Source organism: Xyrauchen texanus, chromosome 23 (assembly GCF_025860055.1).
Source record: "Xyrauchen texanus isolate HMW12.3.18 chromosome 23, RBS_HiC_50CHRs, whole genome shotgun sequence".
In the NCBI taxonomy this organism is placed as follows: domain Eukaryota; kingdom Metazoa; phylum Chordata; class Actinopteri; order Cypriniformes; family Catostomidae; genus Xyrauchen; species Xyrauchen texanus.
In genome coordinates this window covers 36,079,249-36,099,074 of record NC_068298.1, presented here as the reverse complement: position 1 = coordinate 36,099,074, position 19,826 = coordinate 36,079,249, and the positions used below count along the sequence as shown (strand labels likewise).

At 37.2% G+C, this 19,826-nt stretch overlaps 3 protein-coding genes across 4 annotated transcripts; all 3 read right to left on the bottom strand.

Annotated features, from left to right (window-relative positions):
• Positions 1 to 50: 50 nt before the first annotated feature.
• Positions 51 to 7,706, bottom strand: hnrnpaba (heterogeneous nuclear ribonucleoprotein A/Ba). Of its 2 annotated transcripts, XM_052154909.1 has the most exons (9): positions 7,635 to 7,706; positions 7,007 to 7,246; positions 6,482 to 6,650; positions 6,250 to 6,408; positions 4,285 to 4,440; positions 3,976 to 4,063; positions 1,224 to 1,403; positions 1,033 to 1,118; positions 51 to 745 (listed from the first exon to the last, which is right to left on the bottom strand). In XM_052154909.1, the coding sequence occupies exons 2-8, from the start codon at positions 7,216 to 7,218 to the stop codon at positions 1,048 to 1,050; spliced, it is 1,035 nt and encodes a 344-aa protein (XP_052010869.1). In that variant the 5' UTR covers positions 7,219 to 7,246; positions 7,635 to 7,706; the 3' UTR covers positions 51 to 745; positions 1,033 to 1,047. The 2 variants fall into 2 exon arrangements, with proteins under 2 accessions (XP_052010869.1, XP_052010871.1); XM_052154911.1 differs by lacking the exon at positions 1,033 to 1,118.
• A 2,263-nt stretch (positions 7,707 to 9,969) lies between these two features.
• LOC127663362 (nucleoside diphosphate kinase homolog 5-like) lies at positions 9,970 to 13,450 on the bottom strand. Its single transcript, XM_052154914.1, has 4 exons — positions 12,998 to 13,450; positions 10,823 to 11,028; positions 10,409 to 10,509; positions 9,970 to 10,270 (listed from the first exon to the last, which is right to left on the bottom strand). Exons 1-4 carry the CDS (start codon positions 13,220 to 13,222, stop codon positions 10,041 to 10,043), a joined length of 762 nt encoding a protein of 253 aa, XP_052010874.1. The 5' UTR covers positions 13,223 to 13,450; the 3' UTR covers positions 9,970 to 10,040.
• Positions 13,451 to 13,492: 42 nt separating this feature from the next.
• On the bottom strand, positions 13,493 to 19,826 carry LOC127663361 (guanine nucleotide-binding protein subunit beta-2-like 1). Its single transcript, XM_052154913.1, has 8 exons — positions 19,609 to 19,826; positions 19,150 to 19,321; positions 16,882 to 17,029; positions 16,127 to 16,222; positions 15,774 to 15,884; positions 14,255 to 14,395; positions 13,847 to 13,957; positions 13,493 to 13,600 (listed from the first exon to the last, which is right to left on the bottom strand). Exons 1-8 carry the CDS (start codon positions 19,715 to 19,717, stop codon positions 13,535 to 13,537), a joined length of 954 nt encoding a protein of 317 aa, XP_052010873.1. The 5' UTR covers positions 19,718 to 19,826; the 3' UTR covers positions 13,493 to 13,534.

The window sequence follows — 19,826 nt, the reverse complement described above, 5'->3', positions numbered from 1 at the left end:
TGTTGGTTCAGAAAGACAACTACATTACAAATATTAGACATACAATAGACATCTTAAAAACCAAGTTTATTTCATGAAATTTGTCCACAACACTGGAGAAACGTGTTGTCAGTGTTTTGAGAAAGAATCCTTTTACAGTTACCTGTATGTTTAGAGGTATAGTTTACCACTATTATAGCCACTTTTAAATATCTAACAAGATGGGAGGAATCTCCATAAAAGCAGTAGAGAGAAAATAAAAAGTCACCTAAGAACTTGCCATCTACAGAGTTCAAATGGACAAGCTTACAATCTTTAAGAAATCCCTTTTCATTTCACCTCAAAGCCATGCAACTTTGCAACACAGAGCACAGGTGACAAACAGAAAAAAAAAATATATAATCTTGAACACAAGAAAAATTTACCAAAATGGTTTATTTTGAAAGCATTTTAGAGCTCTGAGTCTAGATGTTTTAAAGACAGCCAAGATGTAAAATTACAACCATACAACACATTAGATTCAAAAAGGTACCAAAAAGTACAGTAAAAAAAAACAAAACCAAAAAACACCTCCATCACTGGAAATGTATAAAGGACAAAAAAAAAATATTATAATAAAACAAAAGTGAAGTGACATTTGCTCCCCCCGTTCCTTATGTTTTCTGTACAAAATGAAGCAGAAGTCCAGACTCTGCCAACTTCCAAAAGTAAAAGACCCCAAATGTTCACTGTGACCAGATCACTGGTTCCTCTGAAGTTTTACGACCTTTAAAAAAGAGACAGCATCGTGATTTAGTGTGAATCTACACGTCCTAGAATTATGCAAAATGAAATGGAGATGGGGCCTATCCTGATCTAACACTACAGCCCTACTGGATCAGTGTTTGATGGCATAACATCACACCAAAAGATCGGATTTTCAGTCCCCCCCAATTTCTATCTGCCTTATAGTTGCTTGATGCTTAAATGGAGATGAATTGCGTTTCAAGAACATGTTAGAGTGACACAACCAATTTAACCTTACCATGAATGGTTAGAGAAATCAATGCATACCTGCACTACACATGATCAGTATGGCTTGTAGCTACTCTGGTGACCCCCACGTCTCGGAGTTTTTCCATAGCTTGTACTGCCCTGGTCTAGGGGGGTGAGAAAAAAAAAGCAGAGAAAGGAACTTGAGACCCTTGTATTCACAAGAACCCAATGGAGGGGAGGGGGGGGACCCACGGACAATCAACGCTTACTGTAGTCATATCCACCGCCGTAGCCATAGTAGCCTGCTGAATAATCGTAGTTGCCGTAGCCTCCGTATCCACCGTAACCTTGCTGCCCGCCGTAGCCATAAGCTTGGTTACCGTAACCTTGGTTACCATAGCCTTGATTCCAATAGTTATTGTAGCCCTGATTCCAGTTCTGACCTTGGCCTAGAAAATAAAATATAACCCATTATTTAAAAAAAAAAAAAAGACAATGTGCCATATTAAATGTTAACTGATATATACACAACTAATGCAAATGGCCATAATTAAGCCTAGTAAGATCTGAGATCAGCCAGTGTGCTTAAGGAATGTTCAGAGTTCAATACAAGACAATCGATAGCATTTGTGGTATAATGTTGATTACCACAAAAATGAATTTCAACTAGTCCCTTTCCTTAAATAAAAAAGTGAAAAAGGTTCCATTGAGGCGCTTACAATAGAAGAGAATGGGGCCAATTTTGAGACATACATTTCACTTCCATTAAATGTATCTCACTGTAACCCTTTTAAACACTACCACAAATGTATTGACTCATCACCAAAGTACCACAAATACCATTGAGTTTAAAGAAAAAAAGAAAATTGGGGTTCAATACAAGTTAATAAATGCTAGGTTAGCTTTTCCCATTATACAGCATTTGAAATAGGTTAACACTAGGGCTGTCGATTTAACACATTAATTCAGTGCGATTAACTTTACAAAAAAATAACGCGTTAAGTTTTACGCAATTCATTGCATGCCCACAGACCATAAGGAAATTTCCCAAGAAATGTAAGCTTGTACTACCACCAGTTTACTCCAGAGGGCAGTAAGTGAAATTTCAGCTGTATGAGCTACTCAAACCACAAACATGCGTTACGTTCAAAGCACTCGAAGGAGCGCAAATGCGATCCAAGGGATCTCAAGATGTGTTAAAAGATGGAGTATTAAACTATATTTAACTTGACACAGTGACCTAAACATTTTATGTTTATGACACAACACACAAGAGACGCTACACAAGCAATGTCTGACGCAGGTGTACATTGACGGGTCCTTAAACAAGCCCTCATAATAAATCTCCAACTGACTGAAAAATTCACTTGTTTGACTTATGATCAATAATATGGTAATAACCAATACATTGTATTCTAAAGCCGCTTTTTGTATTGTCTCAATGATTAACTCTTCTGCTACAGGAACGTAATGCATTTTAATTATCCCAATTTTTTTTTTTATATATTTTTTTTTTAAAGATAAAATATAATAATTATATATTGATATTAATATGTATAATCTTGATATATTGAATTATTGTTATATGAGGGGCTTTCTCAGCAAATATTTGTATATGCGATTAATTAATCGGGACAACATGTAATTAATTCGATTAAAAATTGTAATCGATTGACAGTCCTAGTTAACATGAAAAACAAAACTGTAGAACTCCAAAGCTTTTGCACTTAATTTACACACAGATAAATAAGGGAAATGGCATCCATGTGGTATCATTCTGAAGCTGACAAGAGGTCTCACAATTCATATTTGACCGAGCTGGGTATTAATGCGGATTTCCAGATTCAATGATATTGCAATTCACAAGCTCTCGATTCGATATCGATTCATATGGGTATACTTCAGTTATAATGTCCCATTTGCACATATAAAATATATTACCTCCCAGCTAATGATGTTAATTACACAGGGACTTTTAAACTGTGTTCATTAGGAAAATATTAATGTTACCAATGACATTATTACTTTTTCACCATGTCACATTTTGGCTTTTTAAATATGAACAAATAAATACGATACATTTCATATTATTTTTTACATATTTATTGTTAAATTACAATTTGTACCATTTACATTGATTTGTTGAACACATGCTTAAACGATAGTCTCTTTAAAAAAAAAAAAAAAAAAAGGCACTTCTGTAATAAATGCCTTTAAATGAGCGCATGCTAACTAGAGGACTCAATTGTCTTTACCTCATGTGCGAGGCATGATTAGAATTAAGTTTTTTTAAATCAACAATTGACTAAAGAACAGAAAGGGTATTAAAATAGACTGTATTCAATGACAAATGGGTTGCGTGGATCTCATCTTGAACACAGATCACACGGAATAACTTTCTCAACACGCTTTGAAAGGATCTTGCTGCTGAATACTAACAACAAAACTACACAATTGCTGGAGAGTGAAATGTAAACGTTTACCAGCCAGTTGCCAAATATATTCACTTTAGTCGTATAGCGTGAAATTTAGTTGCAAATGAGAGTGAAAGATCGATCTTGGGATTTAAGAATTGATATCGCAAGGCATTGGAAAAACTATATTTTTACTCAACTCTATTTGATAAGCAACCATTATCTAGTTAAACTTTAGGAAGTCTTCTGTATTTTCCCCTCCCTTTTTCTCCCCAATTTGGATGCCCAATTCCCAGTGCACTCCAAGTCCTCGTGGTGGCGTAGTGACTCGACTCAGGAGGCGGAGAATGAATCTCAGTTGCCGCCTCACCAGAGACCGGCAACCCATGCATTTTATCACATGGCTTGTTGAGTGTTACCACGGAGACCTGTGGAGGCTTCACGCTATTCTCTGCGGCATCCACACACAATTCACCATGCGTCCCACCGAGAAAAACATTAGTGACCACAAGGAGGTTACCCCATGTATCCGGCTGAGTCACTCAGCACACACTCCTGTATTTAAAACTTTGAGTGGAGGGAGAAGTGTCTGTTAAGTAGTACTAACCTCCACGCCCCCTTCCTCGACCCCCAAAGCGGCCTCCATACTGCTGCTGCTGGTACACTTCTTTAGGTTGCGCAACCTTAATCTCGCACTGAAAGAAAGTCAAGATTGAGCGACGAGTCATAAGCCATACCATGCTAAATTTTTCACAAATCAATAATAAATGGAAAAAAATTACACTGTCAACATTTGTACAGTTTTATACATTTTGTAGTCAGTGTTAAAAAGTAAACAGGTAGTGCAGTGTCAGATACTGAATACATACAATCATATAGATTTAGTACACATCAGTAAATTCAAGGGAACACTCACAAGGCCTTCTTTTCCATTTAAGTCCTTGGTTCCACTGACATTGTGATATTTCTTCTCCAGAATTTTCTTGACAGTTTCTTCTTCCTTAAACGTAATGAAGACAAACCCTCTCCTCTTATTCGTCTTAGGATCCATTGGAAGCTCAATAGTCTCGATCTGCAATAAAATAAATTAAGTTACAAATGTGTAGACAAATAAATGACGTGTATATTTGAGTAAATGAGCAAAAAAGACCTGAAAAAATGATCAGCGCAGAAATATACAAAATAATAATAAAATACATGTGCAACTTTCCAACACCGTAACAGCAGTATAGATATTGTAATAATATTTTGACCTTTAATCCATTTAGTCATAAACAAGAATGCATATCACTAAGAATGCCCATAAGATAAGTGAAATAAATGCTTAACCTGTTGATATGCGCATAACCCCTCCCCTTTTTTTTTTTTTTTAAGCACAAACCATGAAAATGGCATACCTGAACTTAAATAGTTGTATTTACTGGACCCTTTGGAGTATGTTCACAGTTGCACTCTCTTTTGAAAGACACTTTAAGCTTTATTTCCCAAGTTTTAGAATTAATGTGTGTTGTTATTTTTTTTTTAAAGGTTATGGTAATAAATATTTGTGAAGTTTATAGTAATGGAAATATTTTGTGCTGAACAGGTTATCAACAACAACAAAACAATAATAATAAACGTGCCAAGACAACCAAGAAATAAAATGTTCTCAAAGCCACAAGTCTAAAGAAGTTACGTTTCAAATTTGAAGATGATCTTAGAAAAAATGTGGTTTATTTTGTTTACGAGACTCTAATATAAGTTAATATACAGTTTTACAACATGAATGCTGCTCCGATTGTATAGTTTGTTGAAGAACGATGACAAAGGGTAATTCTTTCAGGCGAGATCTCATGTAAACAATGGAGAATATCTCATTATTTCTCAGATTTATCACTTTATGGACAAAAAGTGCCATTGGATGTTTTTCAATGAACGCTTGACATGGACAATTGACCAAAGTGTGGCGAACTTGATTCATCTGGTGATCGCGTTTTCATAACAAAGGTATGAAGTCCCGTTTTGATATTGCATGTTTTCATTTGTACTCCTGGCACAAATAATTAATTGCGGTTTCTAAAGCATTGCTATTGTGAAACAGAGATCAGATATCAATGTTGAACCCTTAGACCTTTGAAAAGATGTATAATTTGTTAACATTAATTACATTTATAGACTGTAAATTATATATTAAACCCAAGCAGAGTTAAGTCACCACCGAGTGCGAGGAATAAGCGCATCAACAGGTTAATGGAGAACAAAAGTTTCCAAATATCATATTAAAAAAAGAAAAAGTACACAGGTTAAAGGTATAGTTGACACAAAAATAAAAATTCTCATCATTTACCCACCCTCAAGCCTTATGACTTTCTTCAGCACAACACAAATTCAGATTTTTCAATCAATTTATCAATGTCTTCAGAAACTATATGATACATGTGGGTGAGCAACAGAACAATATTAAAGTCCACTTTTAGATTCACTTTCAGATGTGAAAGGGAAACTAAACAAACACTGAATGTGATTTTCAGAAGTACAAAGAGTAAGTGGATATATTTGGAGTAAAAAAAGGACTTACATTTTGATCCGTTTCTCACCCACACATATTATATCACTTTTGAAATACAGATTTAACCACTGGAGTCATATGGATTACTTTTACGTTTGCTGTATGTGAATTGTGGAGCTACAAAAGGTCTGTTCACAGTGTCACCATTCACTGGCATTGTATGGACCTACAGAGCCGAAACATTCAAAAATCTTAATTTAGGTTCATCAGAAGTAAGTTATCCAAATCTTGGATGGCATGAGGGTGAGTAAATGATGAGAATTTTCATTTTTGGGCGAACGATCACTTTAACATGAAACCTTAGGGTTTGAAAACCTAAAAACGATCTTATACCTCGCCAAAGGCACCAAAATACTCGCGAATCCTCTCTTCTGTAGTTTCAGGGTTCAGACCACCAACAAATATCTTCTTTTGTGGTTCTTTCTTCATTGCCATCGCTTTCTTAGGGTCAATCTGACGTCCGTCCAGTCTGTGTTCTTTTTGCGCTAAAACCTGCAAAAGGAATACCGGTTATTCAGTATTCCATTGCCCAAGATTTCACAGTTCAGGATTTCCCCAAGCTTACCTTGTCTACACTAGCTGAATCTTTGAACAGAATAAACCCGAATCCTCTTGATCTTCCGGTGTTGGGGTCCATTTTAATGGTACAGTCTGTCACCTCTCCAAATTTGGAGAAGTAATCTTTAAGATCCTTTTTACTAGTGTCCCAGCTGAGCCCCCCGACAAACATTTTCCTGAGGAATCAAACAGAAAACAGTGTGAACAGGGTATGACCAGTAGGGGGCGTGCTAGCACAATTTCATTTTCCCTCTTTGCTTTCCCTCAAAAATAAAATCAGGCGGCTGCTGCGAATACTACTACTCTCTACAAGTAAACTAACAGCGCATATGTACTTCAAAAATACACCTGACGCTCATACATTTTCGAAAAAATTTAAAACAATTAAATACCTTACATTTTCAGACCCCACTTTATGCACAATTCCCCAAAGCGCCCATCCCCCCTCAAGCGACACATGGCGCCAACAAAGACAGAAAGGAACAAAGGATTTTGTGACCGTACATTTAACACAACCATTACTATAACATACCCCGCATCTTCTTCCCCTCTGCTCGCATCGATTTGCCCGCCGTCCGATGCACCATTTTGAGGGTCTTCGTCATTCCCGGCTGTTCCGTCGGCGCCGGCTTCTTCTTGCGCTTCGGCCTCCACCGCCTCGTACTGTCCGGCACCGTTCAGATCCTCCTCGCCCTCGTGGCCGTTTTCCGAGGTCTCCATATACTGCTGCTCGGCGTCTGACATGGTGGTAATTTAATGTGAAAACCTAAAACTGGTGAGAGATTGAGATGGTTACGAAAAGAAGGGTCTTATGTAACGCAATGGGCCGTGCATCTGCTCCACCATTTTGAAAAGAGGCGCTTGCATTTTCATACGCAACACGGATGGAACGCAAAGGGTTACAAAAATAACACAACGCATTCCACAGACGTTAAAATAGCATATTCGAACAACGGCTGCAAAGAGAATTGTTACATTGTAGCGCGGCGCTGCTCAAAGCTCGTGCGTCGCTCGTAGCATTCCATGCCGCTTCTTTTATTTACGCAATTTTTTATACATTTACAGTTTTACTCTCCTACAACTCGCTTATTTGTACATATAAGGGTTACCGCAATTAAATATACGGGTTAGCAAATAATGCTTTGCTTGTAAATACTTACCTTAAAAGCAGCAATCTGTCTTGAAAAGTGTCCGTGGATTGCTTTCCCGGTTTGGGCCCTTCCTTATTGCGCCGACCAGCGGTTAGTTTTATATTACTGGTCGGAACATAAACAACTTTTAGTAAGGGGGCCTTTCATTGGATGTCTTGAAATGCCTATCATTCAAACAGCCAATCAGATGTGCCCTTCATACGTCACAGAAATCCTCCCCCAAACGCGCTTCATCTGAACCTCTGTGTCGAGTGGGGGAAGAACTCTTTGTTCTTATTTGGTTTCTAAACAAGTTGTTCATCATTTAAATACAATTTTGAAGTATTTGATTTCACAGCAGACAGAGAAAACGATGCAAAAGCCATTCGTAGATGGGGTTTTATACCGCATGCTTTCGCAAGTTAGTAATACCATGCTAAACAGTTACAATAGGCCGTTGTTTCATTTGAAGCGTTAGATTCATATTGTTGTTGAGATAAAAACAAACGGTGCTCAATCAATTCAGTTCTCCACTTTCAACACTGGATGCAGGCAGAATATTTATTTATTGCCATCAGAACAATATTGAATCGAATATAATAATCTTAACAATCTGTTCCAAGGCAATATGGAGATGTTAAAAATGCCTCAATGCTCCTTTCATGATACTAATTTAAAGGATTCTGTGAATTTGCAATATGGTTTTATATTTACATTAACAAAAAAACTTTAAAACTTGGTTGTGATTAAAGAAATAAGTTACACTAAAATGAAAATCCCATCATTTACTCACATCATGCCATCCCAGATGAGTATGACTTTCTTTCTTCTGCAGAACACAAATTAAAAAAAAATGTATATATATATATATATATATATATATATATATATATATATATATATATATATATATATATATTTCAGCTCTGTAGGTCCATACAATACAAGTGAATGATGACCAGATCGCTGAAGCTCCAAAAAGCACATAAAGGCAGCATAAAAGTAATCCAGATGACTCTAGAATTAAAATCTTCAAAAGTGATATGACAGGTGTGGATGAGAAACAGATACATTTTTAAGTCCTTTTTAACTATAAATATCCACTTTCACTTTCATTTCCACATTCTTATTTTATTTTTGGCAATTCGCATTCTCCATCCATATCGCCACCTATTGTTTGAGGTTGGTCAAAGGTGAAGATTTATAGTAAAAAATGACTACAATATTGATCTGTTTCTCACCCACATTTATCATAACTTTTCTGAAGACATGGATTTATCCACTGAGTCATATGGATTATTTTTATGCTGGTTTTATGTGTTTTTTGGAACTTCAAAGTTCTGGCTACCATTCACCTGCATTGTTTAAATATTCTTCTGAAAATCTTCATTTGTGTTCTGCAAAATAAAGAAAGTCATACACATCTGGGACGGCATGAGGGTGAGTAAAAGATGAGAAATTTCAGTTTTGGGTTAACTTAATATTTAGATTGCACAATGAAATAAATAGTGGAAACAAAACTAGTGTATAAAAACACTTTTATTTCAATAAAGCCATTCAGATCATATGAAGAATATGGCATAAATAGACAGTAACTATTTGCTTAAAAAATGACTGTATTTTTTGTAAATCATGCTGCTGCTTCTACTACAGTTCCATCAGATATTTGGGGTTTATTAGGGTTATTTTGTAACAGCCAATCAGCAAGCCATGTGTGTAACAAAAAAAGAAAGAAAACAAATACAGTGCAAAGTGAATTAATAAATAGTATATAATAAAAGGAACAGCTCACCCAAAAACCATAAAATCATTTTGCTAACCCTTATGCCAACTTAAACTTGTATAACTGGCTTTCTTCTGCGGAACACAAACAAAGATTTTGTCCATACAATGTAAATCGGTGGGGTCCAAAACTTTCAAGCTCTGTAAAGCACATAAAGGCAGCATAAAGGTAATCCATACAACTGAAGTGATTCCATGTCTTCTGAAGCAATACAATCGGTTTTTGGGTGAGAAACAGACCAAAATAAAACTCCTTTTCACTATAAATCTTAACATCTGATTTTAGGCACGATTATGATTGAAAGCTCGATTACACTTCCTCGTGCTTGACGCGTGCCTGTGTGCAGCGCTCTGCATACGCGTGTAGCTTGAGGAATTGTAATCGCTCTTCAAATCGCTTCAGAAGACATGGAACCATTCGAGTTGTATGGATGACCTTTATGCTGCCTTTATGTGCTTTACAGAGCTTGAAAGTTTTGGACCCCATTGACTTACATTGTTTTAAACCTCATGAGTTATCTCAATTACCTTTGGAGCTTGAGAGTGTTATGTATGGACAAAAAACTCATATTTGTTTTTGTTCCACAGAAAAAGAAAGTCATGCGAGTTTGAGACGGCATAACTGTGGTGGGTGAGTAAATTATAAGAGAATTATCATTTTTGTGTGAAATATTGCTTTAAAACAAGGATGTCAAAGAAGAAAGGAAATTGGCATAACTGTTTTAAGATCTCCAGTAAATTGTAATATTGTTCAGCAAAGCATGTAATTACACTTACAAAAGAATCAGTTGGTTTCCTCTTGCACAGCTCAGTCAGTCCAGTGAGAAGTGTCTGACTGACATTCCAGCTCAGGTAATCTCCCAATGGAATGGGTTCAATCACAGCTGAAAATGAGTTGATAAATTGGAGAAAAAAGAAATACATTTGCTTTTCAGATTTTTAGTATGCATTCAAATCCTATCATTGGAAGACAATCATTCTTTTATTAACATAATGAGGGTGGTGTAGAGGGTTTCACTCACAGTTGGGGAAAATGAATCTGATCTCCCTCTCAGCTGCAGAGAATGATTCACTGCCGAGCACAGCATTCTGAAGATCACAAGTGCCAAATCTTGCTCTCAGACTGATGATGACCGACAGTCAGACAGTTAAAGTTCAGTCAAAAGTATTTCCCAGAAGAGGAAAGAAATTCAAAAACAATTTCTATTGAGTAATAGAATAGCACAATGCGTAGAACATGACAGATTACAGTTTGAATGTAAACTTGATTTGTAAATCTTTTGGTCTGAAAAGCATAGCCGACTTGGAAATGCACAGGATATTAGTTGCTGCTACAGTACTTGAGAATTTAACTGCACAAGTTTTCCATTTCATTCATCAAACCACCTGCCAAGACAGACAGAGTGGATTCATCCAAATGAACTGTCTTTCATTACCAGTCAGGATGTGTCTCTCTGGCCTTTATGCTGTTGACTGGTCCCATTATAGCTTTCCAGGTGGCAATAGCCTGCTGTCTGGCCAGCACTAGAGCAACAACCGGTCCAGAACTCATGAAGGCAGTCAGATGGGGGAAAAACAGCTTCCCATTGTGCTCAATGTAAAAGTCACTGCACTGCTCGGGACTCAGCTGAAGCCTTCGCTTCTGTCACATGAGAAACATGACAATGATTAACACGTAAGAACTCATATACAGTATGGCATACTTGCCATCTTTCTGTTCGACGGCTGTGCACTTAGTGTTCACAAACATGAGTATTTGGTTGGAGCTTAAATATGTATAAAATAAAAATAAAAAAAACAATACTGAGGCATAACCTTATTTTCTCAAAACATATTTGTAGCCTATTTTTACGATTTACACATTTCAAATTCATGACAAAATTTCATCAGATTTGAGTGTGTAACATTTAACAAAATTACGTTAATAAAACATATACATATATAATAATTCAATTAAATTAAGATTACTCAATTCAATTTGATTGAATTTTGTCTTGGAATTGAAATGCGAGGGAATCTTAAAATGAGTCATTTTGAGTGTATTGTCTGATTGATTATATCTGCATCAGATTATATGGTCACAAATGTTTGTGGTGTAAATTGATAGTTGACATGAAATTTCCAAGGACTAATTGAACAGACAGCAGTGTGGCATTCTATTCTTTATCTAGAATTATTTGTTTTTCTTACATCTGAAAATGTTACATGATTATTATACCTGCAGTTTTATGATCATATTAATTGAGGGACTAGAGGAGACATTTGTACTTTTAGAAATTAAAGGAATATTTGGGCCTAAATTTGTGGCATAATGTTAATTACCATGAAAGAAATTCATCTCGTCCCTCCTTTAAAAAGGAAGTGAATGGGGACCAATTTTTAAGGGTTTAAAGGCAGAAATGTGAAGCTTATAATTTTATGAAACCACTTATTTAAGCCTTCTGTTAAAACTCATGTATTATTTGAGATGTAAAGTGAAGTCATTGACCGCGATTCAAGTGTTTACGTCGTCATGGCAATAAAGTTGTAAAATTGGATATAACTTTACACCGAAAAGGTTAATGATTTTTTTTCACAACTAAAACCATGTTAACACACATTGTTTAAATGTTGCAGCTTTACTTTTGAAACAGTGAATATTTTAATGTTTCCTGATTTGCCCCGTTCACTCCCATTGTATCACTGTAACCCAGATTTCAGATTTCCTTTTTTAAATTAAAATAAAAAGTAGGCACAAATCGAAATAAACTATGGTAATCAATATTGTGCCAGATGTGCTCTATTGACCTTATGTTTCACCCAAACATGTAAATGTTCTCATCATTTACTCTCCCCATGCCATCCCAGATGTGCGTGACTGTTCTGCAGAACACGTTAAGATTTTTAGAAGAATATTTCAGCGTAAGTGAATGGGTGCCAATATTTCTACACTCCAAAAATCCCAAAGCATAAGTAATCCATGCACATGTTTTAAATCCATATTTTCAGAAATTATATGATGGGTGTGGGTGAGAAACAGATCAATACTGGAGTCATGTTTTTAACAATTTCTCCCTACCCAGTAGGTGGAGATATGCTCGAAGAATGAGAATTACCAAAAACAAAGTGAAAGTGATCCATTGTTTTCCACCCACATTTATCATATCACTTTTGGAGATATTGATTTATCCACTGGAGTCGTATGGATTACTTTTATGCTGATTTATGTGATTTTTAGAGCTTCAAAATTCCGGTCACCATTCACTTGCATTGTATGGACCTACAGACCTGAAATATTCTTCTAAAAATCTTAACGTGTTCTGCAGAAGAATGTCAGTCATACACATCTGGGATATCATGAGGGTGAGTAAATGAGCATTTTCATTTTTGGGTGAACGGTCCATTTAACCAGAATATTCCAGTTTTATTTCCAATTTTAATAGCCTAATGACCAGTTACAACACCTATAATATGCACATTCCCTTAGACGATTTAAATATTAAAAAATGTAATATAAAAATAAGTCCATAGCATTGAGTTGTCAACTAATCAGTCGAGTCTCTCCAGTAGCAAACCACCATAAAATACAGAGAATGTAGTTTATCTATCCAGCAAACACCAGTCATTTTTACCTGCAGGATTGAAAATCCTCTTTGAATAATACGGTCCTCGATCTCATCAGCTTTATGGGCGGCATCAGGTTTGATTAAAGCCAAAGTTCTCTCTACGAAGATCCGAGGCGCAGACACCTCTTCACGATTATCCTCATCCATGACGTTTAAACAGGCATTAGTGCGCTCACTCTCGCTGATTACATGGGAGCATACACAAGGCACTTCTCTGATTATTCTGTACATGCAAATAATTTTAGGTCTACCTACCAGAGAACAGACGCAATTAATAATTGTTTTCAACTAAAGCGTTTGAGTCCGGTTTCTGGTGGCCTGGTTGCTAGGATACCATGCAAACCAATTAAGCCTATGGCGCCATCTAGTGGCTATAAGAGCAGTTGCACGCCTTCAGGATTAACAGATTCTGGTTTCAGAAGAGATCACTTACACTCAATCATGACAACCAAAAATTACAACTTAAGAAACTAATGAGTGAATAGAACAAGTCAATTCTAGTTCTTTTTAAAACATTTTATTCAGACATTAGAAAAAAGGCATCTATCTGGTTCCAATGGTCACCTGCCACACTCTGATCAGATTATCAGTGTAGCCAGCAAACAGAGTCTGTGAAGACAACATAAACAGGAATTACTTCTAAACAGAATGTTTAGAATTCATTGATTTAAAAGCATCTTACGGTCCCCCTCATATTTGCAGGACTGTCAGCATGAGGTTTCAGATGTTAAAAAGTGATTGGACATAATCAACAGGGGCACGCTGGTCAAACAAGCATTTACAGACAACCAATTAAAATTGATTTTAAAGAATAGCAGGTACTCATTCCTGGCAGAAAAGTGCTTTCAAACCTACCTGTCCATCAGCAGACCAGGCCAGAGAAGTGCACTGAGGCGGCTCAGCCTTGCTGTTGGTGGTGATGATGTCCAGTTTCAACTCATCAACAATGATCTTGCCCTCCAGATCCTGTTAAGATAGTACAGTCAGCTCTGCTACAGTAGTACACAAGTGCTTGATGGGTCAAGCTGGGAGTTCTCAGGAACAGCCTGTTGTATCATCACAGAGTTACAGAAAGCATTCAAGTTTCATCACTGAATCCTGCGCGCTGACATTACGGTGTCTAAACATACGAGATATGGCTCTTCCTTTACACTGGAGCCTGCAGATTCTTGTTCTTTGATGTTAGATGTGTGATACACATACAAAAACTATTTAGCTTGTGAAAGTTCATCTTATATTGTTATGTGGTGTATGTGAACTTACCCAGATCTTGATGCTGGGTCCAGTGGCAGCACACAGCCAGTAACGGTTAGGGCTGAAGCTAAGGGCGTTGATGGGGTCACCGCCATCCAGGGTGTAGAGGTGCTTGCCCTCATTCAGATCCCACAGCATGGCCTGCCCATCCTGAAACAGGACAGCTGTCAGAACATACAAATCTAAAAAAATGGGATGTCTTAGACTTAAAGGGATAGTTCACCTAAAAATGAAAATTCTCTCATAATTTACGCACTCATGCCATCCCAGGTGTGTGACTTATGCTGAACAAAGATTTTTAGAAGAACATCTCAGCTCTGTAGGTTCATACAATACAAGTGAATACTTGTATAACCAAAACTGTGAAGATCCAAAAAGCATATAAATGGCAGCATAAAAGTAATTCATATGACTTGAGATGTTTAATCCATGTCTTCTAAAGACGTATGACAGGTTTGGTGAGACAAGATTTGGTAAATCTTGACAGGAGTCTTCATGGTGATCATGATTTTAAGCTCAATTACACTCCCTACAGTGCCTTCTAGCGCTCAGCGCATGCATCAAGCACAAAGATGTGTAATCGAGCTTGAAATCATGATCGTGCTTAGAGACTGCAATGGTAAGATGTACAGTGAAAAATATATTTTTGGGTTTGTTCTCATCCAAATCAGATAACATTTATTAAACCTCTGGTTCAAATGGATTACTTATGCTGCCTTTGTGATTCTTGTAGCTACAATGTTCTGGTCACCATTCACTTGTATTTTATGGACCAAACAGAGCTGAGATATTCTAAACATCATTTGTGTTCTGTAGCAGAAAGTCACATCTGGGATGGCATGAGGGAGTGTAAGTGAGAATTTAAATTTTTGGGTGAACTATTCCTTTAAGAAAGATAAAAAATACAATTGTGACAAAAACAATTGACATCCATTATAAAAAGAAAAAGCCACAGTAACAGTGAGACACTTACAATGGAAGTAAATAGGGCCAATCCAGAAATGCTAAAATACTGTTTCAATAAAAAAGCCAAAAGATGAAAAGATTATATAACATTAAAACTTTGTCATAAACATGAAAGCCTATATTCACAGTATTGGCTACAACTTCACATAGAATAGATCAGTAAGTGATTTTAAATCACACTAAAATAATTAACCCACATATTGATTACATCTTTTGGCTATTTTGAAACCGTGAGGATTTTAATGTTTATTCATTGGCCCCGTTCACTTCCATTGCAAGTGCTTTACTGTAACCACAATTTTTAACCAAAAAAAAAGGAGCAAGTCAATTGTTCCTGTAATAAACATCATGCCATAAATGCTGTTGTTTGAACATAATAAATGCAGAATATTCCTTTTTATATTTTATAGTGTTCAAAAACAGCCACTATATCATCAGTGATGCAGATGGCATTAAAGTTTCATCATCTTTAACACAGGCCCATTCATGGTTCTTCGCTCTATATCATGCCACTGCCAAGCGGTTACCTGCAGTGACACCCAACCACAGAATAACAAGTTACCTTCCCACCAGAAGCGCACAGAGAACCATCAGGAGACACGGTCACTGTGTTCAGGAAACCAGTGTGGCCAATGTGGTTGGTCTTCAGCTTGCAGTTAGCAAGATTCCATACCTATAACAAACATATACACAAATCATATATCAAACAACCAACTGAATCTTGCAAGTCGTCCCGACTAAACCGTTTACTTGCACGTTAATAGTCTCAACCGTCTACCCATCATAATTGCAGGACTTGTCTTCAGAGCTCGAGAGCTCAGACAAGAAAAACATGGATTTCTATAATCACCGGGTAAAGTTACTACAATATACCAAATGGAGCAACAGGGGCTCTGTGAAAAGTAGGGGTCTCACCTTGACCATTTTGTCCCAGCCGCTGGACACAATGATGGGGTTGCTGCTGTTGGGGGAGAAACGCACGCAAGACACCCACTCGGTGTGGCTGTCATCCTGCGAAGAGGGACAAACATCAAAACAAAAAGGCATTCAGAACAGCTACTCAAACACTAAACATTATAGGCAAGTGTCCTGGTTGAATGTACAACAACAACAACAAAAAAGAAAAAAAAGCTGAGTTACAGTGAGGCACTTACAATGGAAGTGAATGCTCGTTACATCATGCTCGTTAACATTATTTCAGTCCTAAACTTGGACTTCCTAAACTTTATGCGTCAAGTTATATCCAATATTACAACTCTGTAGTCTCAGTATTGGCTATAACTTTACACAGAAAAGATTAATAAGTGATTTTATCACACTAAAATCATGTTATCACACGTGGTTTATGACTTGAATATACCGAGTGTTTTAACAATTATGGATTGCCTCATTCACTTCCATTGCAAGTGCCTTCTTGTAACAGTATTTTTCAGTTTTTAAATAATTGAGGGATCACGAATCAATTAATTTACGAAATTACTAATAAAAATTCATTTTTGTGGTAATCAAAATTATGCCAATAATGCTGTCGACTGAGCTTAACTTGTATTGAACCCAAAATATTCCTTTAAACTGCTCTATTTTCTCAAAGTGTCAAATCATAAACAAGCATTTATGAATTCATGATGACACTCTTAATGTTCCATGATGATGTTATTCTGGAGGTGTACCTGGATTGTGTACTTGCAGACTCCAAGAGTGTTCCACAGCTTGATGGTCTTGTCTCTGGATCCAGACACAATCTGACGGTTGTCCGCAGAGAAAGCCACACTCAGAACATCCTTGGTGTGTCCAACAAAGCGGCGGGTTGTTGTGCCACTATAATAAGAACATGCACAAAAATGAGGACGAGTGGATCGGACAACCAATTCAAAAATCACATTTACAGCTCTGGAAAAAAATTTAGACCACTTCAAAATCATCAGTTTCTCTGAATTTACCATTTATATGTAACATTTTAAGTAAATTTAACTTTTTTTTTTCTATAAACTATTTGACAACATTTCTACCAAATTCCAAATAAAAATATTGTAATTTAGAGCATTTATTTCCAGAAAATGACAACTGGTCAAACAACAAAAAAAATAAATAATTGTGTGTTTATCACAGATCCTCCACCTTGTCGGTTAGATAGAGACCTGGAGAGGCCTCCAAGCCACAGTGTTTGACACTCACTGTGAGCACTGTGAAGGATCAGTGATGATCTGGGGTTGCTTCAGCAAGGCTGGAATTGGGGAGATTGGGCTTTGTGAAGGATGCACGAATCAAGCCACATACAAGGTTATCCTGGAAGAAAACTTGCTTCCTTCTGCTCTGACAATGTTCTCCAATTCTGAGGATTGATTTTTCCAGCAGGACAATGCTCCATGTCACACAGCCAGGTCAATTAAAATGTGGATTGAGGACGACCAGATCAAGACCCCGTCATGACCAATCTCCAGACCTGAACCCCATTGAAAACCTCTGGAATATGACCAAGAGGAAGATGGATGGCCACAAGCCATCAAACAAAGCCGAGCTGCTTAAATTTTTGTGCCAGTAGTGGCATAAAGTCACCCAACAGCAATGTGAAAGACTGGTAGAGAGCATGTTTTGTTATTATGACAACTTGTCATTTTCTGCAAATAAATGCTCTAAATTACAATATTTTTATTTGGAATTTGGGAGAAAGGTTGTCAATATTTTATAGAATATATTATTTTCTTCATTTGACTCAAACATATACTTATTAATAGTAAATCCATAATCTTGAAGTGGTCTCTCAATGTTTTTCCAGAGCTGTATGTCATGGCAACAAGTTGTAACAATAAATATAACGTCATACAAATAAGATTTACGTCTTGTGGCTATACATTTTAATGTTTATGCACTGGCCCCATTCACTTCCATATCAAGTGCATAATGCAACCACAATTTTTGCAATTTTTTTTCTTTAAATAAGGGCCGAGTCGAAGTAAATTTTTGTGGTACAAAAAGCTCAATCAACAAATGTTGATTCCCACAAATGCTGTTTTTTGAGCTTAACTTGTATTGAACCCAGAATATTCCTTTAAAATCACAAATGTTCTGGCCCAATACTCACAAAACCAAAATCAGTTCCAAAAATCAAATGTCAAAAGTCAGTTTAAGTTCAGAAACAGCCTCTTTATCATCACAATGACACAGATAGCATTTGAGTTTCATCACCACTTAAACAAATGGATGTCTAGTTTCTTTAAATAGTTCACCCAAAAATGAAAATTCTCTCATTTACTCACACTCATGATATTCCAGATGTGTATGAATTCCTTCTGCAGAACACAAATTAAGATTTTTAGAAGAATATTTCATTTCTGTAGGCCCATACAATGCAAGTTAATTGTGTACAGAACTTTGAAGCACCAAAAGCACATAAATGCATCACAAGTAATCCATATGCCTGCAGAGGCTTAATCCATGTCTTCTGAAGAAATACGATAGGTGTAGGTAAGAGAACCTAGAACTATTTGTCTTTGCGTCTGGTCAGACGTCCTATGATAGTCAACGAGTGGGTTGAGTTAACACGGCCTCTCGTGTCACACTAGCATTTTCACATGTTCACGTAAGAATGGACATGTGTGCAGAAAAAAAAAAAAAAAATGGAGCTTCAGTACAGCTTACTTTCACATAATGTCGCTTCTTAAGGCATTGATTAAACCACTGGAGTCGTATGGGTTACTTTTATGTGCTTTTTGGAGCTTCAAATTCTGGTCACCATTCACTTGTATTGCATGTACCTGTAGAGCTGAAATATTCTTCTAAAAATCTTTGTGTTCTGCTGAAGTAATACAAATTTGTGATGGCACGAGGGTGCGCGAATGAGAGAATTAAAATTTTTGGGTGAACTTTCCCTTTACCTTGGGCAACACCTTTGAGTGACAGATGACACTGAAGCACACAAGCCTCCCCAAAACACTCACGTTGTCAGATCCCACAGTCGCAGGGTGCCATCCCAGGAGCCTGATAGGGCAAACTGCCCATCGGATGAGATGACAACATCACTCACAAAGTGAGAGTGACCCTTCAGGGCACGCTGTGGGATGCCATAGTTGGTCTCATCACGGGTCAGCTTCCACATGATGACGCTTTTGTCTGCAAGGTGAAAAACACAGATAACTTCACTGACCATTTACAGCAGTATCTGAAGGTTTCCTTGCACTATATTTGAAACACTGGCAACTAACTTACACTACTGCGGTCCAGTGAGCCTCAATTATTAATATAAAGCACGGTTACCTACACTAGTCTTTACATGACCACTAGCGCAAATATATGAGTTTAGTCCAAAGCTGGGCTGTATGTCTATTGCGCTGTATAAACTGAAGGACTCATGTAGGCGGGTACTCGTTGGGCACCGGCGCGGCTCTCTGGGCACTTACCTCGGGACGCGGACAGGATCATGTCGGGGAACTGGGGTGTGGTGGCGATTTGGGTGACCCATCCACTGTGACCCTTCAAGGTACCCCTTACTGTCATCTGCTCGGACATTTTGGCACAGGATAGATCCACCTATAAGGTGGATGGAGTTGGATTTTGTCGGAGGTCCAAGCCCTCCTATATCTCTCACTCTGTGGCAAGAGAAAAAGGAGTCGCCACA

Coding starts and splice junctions, on each gene's coding strand:
- hnrnpaba (XM_052154909.1), bottom strand. CDS start 7,218: ATGTCAGACGCCGAGCAGCAGTATATGGAGACCTCGGAAAACGGCCAC. Junction 4,064..4,284: donor TAAATGGAAAAGAAGGCCTT/GTGAGTGTTCCC, acceptor ACTTTCTTTCAG/TGCGAGATTAAGGTTGCGCA. Junction 1,119..1,223: donor CGGCGGTGGATATGACTACA/GTAAGCGTTGAT, acceptor TCACCCCCCTAG/ACCAGGGCAGTACAAGCTAT.
- LOC127663362 (XM_052154914.1), bottom strand. CDS start 13,222: ATGTACAGAATAATCAGAGAAGTGCCTTGTGTATGCTCCCATGTAATC. Junction 10,510..10,822: donor AGAGAGACACATCCTGACTG/GTAATGAAAGAC, acceptor GGTCATCATCAG/TCTGAGAGCAAGATTTGGCA. Junction 10,271..10,408: donor CAGATTCATTTTCCCCAACT/GTGAGTGAAACC, acceptor ACTCATTTTCAG/CTGTGATTGAACCCATTCCA.
- LOC127663361 (XM_052154913.1), bottom strand. CDS start 19,717: ATGTCCGAGCAGATGACAGTAAGGGGTACCTTGAAGGGTCACAGTGGA. Junction 15,885..16,126: donor GCTGGGACAAAATGGTCAAG/GTGAGACCCCTA, acceptor TGTTTGTTATAG/GTATGGAATCTTGCTAACTG. Junction 13,958..14,254: donor GACCCAGCATCAAGATCTGG/GTAAGTTCACAT, acceptor CTATCTTAACAG/GATCTGGAGGGCAAGATCAT.